At 44.3% G+C, this 6,708-nt stretch overlaps 2 protein-coding genes across 2 annotated transcripts in view; both read right to left on the minus strand.

The window, feature by feature from the left end:
- Positions 1-6,708, minus strand: part of LOC111157145 (carbonic anhydrase 5B) — a 130,046-nt gene that overhangs the window by 99,636 nt on the left and 23,702 nt on the right. The gene's annotated exons all lie outside the window — the stretch shown is intronic.
- The window catches only part of LOC111157098 (carbonic anhydrase 5A, mitochondrial-like), an 8,072-nt gene continuing 6,315 nt past the window's right edge, over positions 4,952-6,708 (minus strand). Inside the window, exons 3-4 of the mRNA XM_022518339.1 lie at positions 6,080-6,230; positions 4,952-5,009 (exon numbers count right to left, since the gene is read on the minus strand). Of these exons, the coding sequence (XP_022374047.1) occupies positions 4,952-5,009; positions 6,080-6,230 (209 nt within the window). The remainder of the gene's footprint in view (positions 5,010-6,079; positions 6,231-6,708) is intronic.

Here is a 6,708-nt window from a genome sequence, read left to right on the forward strand (position 1 = left end):
AAAATCTTAAAAAAAAAAAAAAAGATACCAAATGTTTCAGGAAGCAGGGGTGTGGTTAACTGGCGGGTGCAGGGCAATGAGCTGACATTATATTTTTTGGCAAATTCATTATGGAATGATCTCCAGGTAGATGACTTTTTAAATTTTTTATTAAAAAGATTTTATTTACTTATTTGACAGAGATCACGAGTAAGCAGAGAGGCAGGTGGGGGGGGGGAGCAGGCTCCCTGCTGAGCAGAGAGCCCAATGTGGGGCTCGATCCCAGGACCCCGAGATCACGACCTGAGCCAAAGGCAGAGGCTTAACCCACTGAGCCACCCAGGTGCCCCATAGATGATTTTTAAGATTTTTTTTTTAATTTATTTATCTGACAGAGATCATAAGTAGGCGGAGAGGCAGGCAGAGAGACAGGAGGGAGCAGGCTCCCCGCTGAGCAGAGAGCCTGATGTGGAGCTTGATTCCAGAACCCTGGGATTGTGACCTGAGCCAAAGGCAGAGGCTTTAATCCACTGAGCCACCCAGGCACCCCTGGGTAGATGATTTTTAAAAGAGAAATTCCTATGATAGAAATTTCTTTGTAAGAGATTTTTCATGGTAGAAAATAACTCTTCCTATATACCTAACGTATCTCTTCAGGTGGTCACAGCTTGAGACTGGACAGCCTAATGCCACTGTGTATGGATTTCTTATAACGTATTTTTCTTTCCGAGGTCTACGGAATTTCCCACATCTTATCCTCAGCATAACTGAGTGGATGTCATTCTGCTTTGTAGGTAAAGAATCTTCCAATAAATCTTCTGCTGGTGAGCAACAGACAGTAATAAGTGCATCACCCCTATGCTTTTACTGGTAAACCAATGTGTTGATTTATTCAAAGCTGTTTTCACATTGAAGATGTTTCTTTTCACACACTAGGTGGTAAAGGACTTCATGTTATTAGTTGGTGTTAGAGATCAGCACATATTAGTTAGTGCTCAAGCAGAGGTGAGCTTGCACCAGACATCAGAGACTGTATGGAGACCGTTCTGGTTGTTAACTTGCTGGGGGTATTCTGGCATCCAGTGGGTTGAGGCCAGGGACATTGCTAAACATCCTACAATACACAGAACAGGCCCCCCACAATGTAACAAGTGACATATTTATTGAGACACATAAAATTTATGGGGAATAAACAATTCGTGGAAAATTACAACTTAAGAATTGACATCAAAGGTGTCTTTATCTTTCTATTTAATACCATGGTATGAATTTTATTTCAAATAGTGTTTTGTGTCCCTTAGGAATACCTGACAGTTTTCTAACATTTTAAGTTCATTCCAAGGTATTTTAGTTTATTAGTTTCCATTATAAGTAGGGTTCTTTCTTCCATTCTATCTTGTGATTTAAATATGTCAAAGGAATTGATATCTATAAATTAGTATGGCACTCCACTAATGTTCCTTTCTTTTTTTTTTTTTTTTTAATTTTATTCATTCATTTGACAGAGAGATCACAAGTAGGCAGAGAGGCAGACAAAGAGAGAGGGGGAAGTACGCTCCCTCTGAGCAGAGAGCCCGATGCGGGGCTCGATCCCATGACCCTGAGATCATGACCTGAGCCGAAGGCAGCGGCTTAACCCACTGAGCCACCCAGGTGCCCCTCTTTCATTTTTTTAAAACAACCTAACAAGATTCTTTTTTTTTTTTTTTTTTTAAAAGATTTCATTTATTTAAGAGAGAGAGGAAGAGAATGAGAAGGGGGAGGATCAGAGGGAGATGCAGGCTCCCTGCTGAGCAATGTGGAACTCGATCCCGGGACTCCAGGATCATGACCTGAGCCAAAGGCAGTTGCTTAACCAACTGAGCCACCCAGGCACCCCAATATTTCTCTCATTTATTTTATCTTCTTTTGTGTACTGACTACTACCAGAAGTTAGCCAATTTAGTATTTAATATGCTAATTAATTAGCAGATATCCTTTCCATACTAGTCATACTCATTATTTCTGAACCAAGATTGGTCAGTCTACTTCACCAACTTAGATAATTCTCATTTCATTTGCTTTATTAAAAAATTTTACAAAAATGGGGTGTATGGGTGGCTTAGTCAGTTAGGCATCTGCCTTTGGCTCAGGTCATAATCTCAGGGTCCTGAGATCGAGCCCCACATCAGGCTCTCTGCTTGGTGGGGAGCCTGCTTCTCCCTCTCCTCTGCCTGCCACTCCCCCTGGTGATACTGTATGTCAAATAAATAAAATATTTTTAAAAAGTTTTACAAAAAATACATTATGAATTTTGTCAATACATTTTAGGAATGTATGAAAATGAAAATGTGAGTTTTCCCTTTAGCTTTGCTAATGGGCTGAAGTCTATTAATCAGAACTACAGCATTCCTCCCATCCAAGTACTAACCAGGCCCGACCCTGCTTAGCTTCCGAGATCAGATGAGATCGGGCGCATTCAGGGTGGTATGGCCGCAGACTAATCATAACTGTATCATTCCTAATACTGAATGATACCTACATTACTAGAAAAAATCGTATGTGATGTACTGGTAGATTCAGGTATTTTATTTAGCTTTCCTTATTTCTAAATATTCTTGAGAGATACTACTTTTGGGGTTTCGTGTTTATTTGGGGGTGGGTGTCCATCTTTGGTGGGTTTTGGTTTCACTGTTATCTTGGCTTCATAAAAAAGAACTTAGAAACTTTTGTCTTTGGAAAAAATTTTTAATCAATAAAATTTCAAAACAAACAAGTGAAAGCAATTATTATTATAGTTTAATTCATTTATGAATTAAACAACGTTCTGTGTGTTGACATAGTAACCACCACTTAACCTTTCATTTCTAAATGCAAAACAAATACCAAAACTTAAAAGTCAAAACTTCTGACTTAGAATAAAATTTCTGTGTAGACCTTGTTGGGCTCTGTCCTTACCTTGAAATTCCACAGTAAGTATCTCTTAAGAAAATTAAGGCTTTTTACACAAATATAGAGAACAAACTGTTAATGACAGCTGGCAGAGGAAAAGGAACTATTGGGGAGGGGGGGATGAGAAGGTTCAGAAAATGGGTGAAGGGGAGTGGGAAGTACAAGGCTTCCAGTACTGAAATTAATAAGTCATGGGGATGAAAGGTAAAAAGCACAGGGAAAACAGTGGGTTTGTACCAGACTCGTATGGTCAAGTGACAGACGGGAACTACGCTTGTAAGCATAGCATAACATACCAGGTTGTCAAATCGCCATGTTATACAAATGAAACTAATGTAACACTATGTATCAACAGTACTTCAATAATAAATAAATATCAAACTGGTTTGAACACATCCATTTCCAGCCTTCTTTTTTTCCATTTAAAGATCTTAATTTTTATAGCGATTCTACACCATGCATATATAGCAAAATATACATTACTGTCAAAAATGAAAGCAAAAAGCTTATGTTCTTCTAGGTCTTTTTTTTTTAAGATTTTTTCTTTATTTATTTGACAGACAGAGATCACAAGTAGGCAGAGAGGCAGACAGAGAGAGAGGAGGAAGCAGGCTCCCCGCTGAGCAGAGAGCCCTATGCGGGGCTCCATCCCAGGACCCTGAGATCATGACCTGAGCCGAAGGCAGAGGCTTAACCCACTGAGCCACCCAGGCGCCCTGTTCTTCTAGGTCTTAACGCCTGTCTCTGGTTAATTTGAAGTATCTCCAAATTAATGTCCAAACTGAGAAAAGATGTTCGCACATCTCAATAAACATGTATTAGCATCACGAGATCTTAAAAACTGATACCTAAGTTGGAGCCCAGCCTTGCTTTAAAGGGGCAGGCTAGCGTTCCCTCAGAAAGAAATGTGGAAAGAACATACCTGATCGTGATCAACCTCTACGGGCTGCTTCTTAATGATCCACGTGACGGACTCGGAGAGTGGGGGCGTAGTCAGGGACCCCGAGTAGGTCCAGTAATCTGGGCAGGCAGGCATCAGGCAGGAAGGATCAAATGACCCAAATTCCACAAGGGTGTCCTGGCCAAGAGAAGAGGTCACCAAGTCATCCTTTCATGGTGAGAATCACTCAGGAATCAGAGGACGGGGTGATGAGTCTAGGGGAGTCTAGGGACCAGCAGCGGTCCGGAGGATCTCTGGGCACTTTAGGACCGAATCACGCCCCTGCCTTGTTCCCCTAATTAACTAGGTAGTTCTGCTCGTCCTCCCCGGGAACGGGAACGAGGCGCGACACACTGCCTCCCTCCGTTCTAGTGACTTTACTGCAGGTGCTCTCCTCTCAACTCTTTGGGAGGCATCAGGCAGTGAGTAGCTGGTGCATGAACAAGGAGACTTCCCTTTTTCAAGAAAAACCGACAGAATTCTCCCTTCTAAAATGCAGTGCAAATTTGGGGGAGTCAAGTTCCTGGACTAAAAGGGGCAGACAGAGAAAGGGAAGGGAAAAGAGGGAGATGGACAGGGAGGGAGAGGGAAGGAGGCAGTGGGGACAGAGACTGAGGTGGGGATGAGGCGGGGGCAAGAGAAGTGGACCTCCAGGGAACGGCCCCTTCGGGACTCGAAGTCCCGAAGGACAGTTAGTCTGGGGCCTGGACAAAGGTGTCCATTCTGAAGGATGTGGGTAATTGTTCTGTACAGCCGGCCACGCCAACTCTTCTCTGCTCCCCGCCTGCGGGACCGGAGGTTGAGTCAGCAGGACTGCTCTGGCTGTTTCCACAGGGACTCAGAAGGAGCAGAGGAGGGGACAGCCCTGGGTTCCCGACTCCCTGAGGGCTAGGGCAGGGCAGCAAAACCGAAGCGGTGAGCACGCACCCACAGAATCCCTTCCGGCCCCTGCAAGGTGTCTCAGGGCCAGAGGCGCTCTCAACACACGCATGTAAAGTGGCAAGTGCTCTTCCGGGGCAAGTTGCAAAGTGTTTTGTGAGTGTCTCCACTCGAGATTACACGAAACAGGCATTTCAAGTGACTTGGGGGAAAAAAATTACCTTATGCTTCACTGACGGCACAGTATCCACGAATTTCTGTAGCTCTTCGTGATGTGCAGCTAACAAACAATAAACAAGAACATATTTTAAAAATGAGATGTTAGGGGCGCCTGGGTGGCTCAGTGGGTTAAAGCCTCTGCCTTCAGCTCAGGTCATGATCCCAGGGTCCTGGGATCGAGCCCCGCATCGGGCTCTCTGCTCAGCGGGGAGCCTGCTTCCTTCCTCTCTCTGCCTACTTTTGATCTCTGTCAAATAAATAAATAAAATCTTTAAAAAAAATGAGATGTTACTCTACTATTGTTATAGAATGTGAATTTATATCAGACAATTGGTGATTACCTAAAAACAATCTATAGTACTGAAACTGCACTTAAACTGACAATTTAGGATGTTTTAAACATCACTGAATGAAAACACATACAAAACAAACAGGCAGGTGGTTTGTGGACAAGCTCAAGCCCACAGCGAGCAGGGAAAGGTGCCCCTGCTCCGTCAGTCAGCCTCACCCCCCTCCACTCCCCCCCTACCCTCCCTGCTGCTCGGCCTCCAGGGGCGCTGGCGGCTGAAGCTCTCCCAGCCAGTCAGGGCATGCTAAGGCCCAGCTCTCAGAGCACACCCACATCCTCAAGGGCTCATTCCTGGAGCCTCAGTGTAATAACCACCCGTTCCAGTTCGTGTTTGATGCTTTGACATCTGAGGCTTCCTGGCACTGGTGGGGACTGCCCCTCCCAGGGTGAGTCAATTCCAAGAGAGAACAAACAACTGGGAGAGCGTCCTTGTAGGGAAACCAACCAATCCAGAGCCTGAGCAGCTCCTTTATCAGCACTGATGTGCCGGGTCACCGTCCCCGTGCCCCGCCCGCCCCAGGACCAGGGGGCAGACAACTAGGGGACAGCCTCTTTATGCTGCTTTGTGTCCTCCCTCCCCCACAACCACAACTGGCTCTCAGCCACCATTTCTCCTCCTTCCCTCTGCCTCCTGGCCATCCCTGGCGCTTCCCCATGTGGCCCTGCCTTTCGGCTTTAGGGATGGTAGGATACAATTCTTCTTGCATGACAGTCATTCCCATGTCTGTCCTTCTTACTGTACCTGATGAAAACAAATCTGGGGTGCCCAGGAAACACTCTACCTCCAGAGCTTGCAGGAGGTCGACACCTGCTGAAGTCTCCAGGAACTCAGAGGCCCTGCACAGAGTGTGGTCTGCTGATTTTCCATCAGTTCTCCAGCAGTCAGCTGTGACCTGGCAGGAAAGCAGTGAACTTCAGGGAGCTTCACTTCCTCTGGAAAAGAGAGACGACAGTATCGTCATCAAAGACCTCTGGGGAAGATAAATGAAGCACTTAGCAAATAGTCACAGACCACTCATAAATATTGCTTCCTTTCCAGATCACTTCCCATAGCTGTTTGCTTTATCTTTTTATGCCATTCTGAATGTATTCACTGATCTCACCTTTTAACCATTATTTGCCTTTATCCTTTTATAACAGTGCCAACAAAGAGAAATGTAATGCAAATCACAAAGGTAATTTTCAAGTCTGTAGGAGCCACACTTAAAAGCCTTAAAAATCCATTTCTTCAGTTGTATTAGCCACATTTCAAGTGCTTAAAAGTCACACCAGCCTTATGTATACCATATTGGACAACACCATTTTATACCATTTGAAATATAGTTGTAACAATCTTGTCTTGTAAGCATGGCTTATCTTACCAGTGTATTGATCCCAATATTCTTTTTTTTTTTTTTTTTTTAAAGATTTT

The sequence above is a fragment of the Enhydra lutris genome, unplaced genomic scaffold, assembly GCF_002288905.1.
Source record: "Enhydra lutris kenyoni isolate GAN:26980312 unplaced genomic scaffold, ASM228890v2 scaffoldscaffold52, whole genome shotgun sequence".
In the NCBI taxonomy this organism is placed as follows: Eukaryota; Metazoa; Chordata; class Mammalia; order Carnivora; family Mustelidae; genus Enhydra; species Enhydra lutris.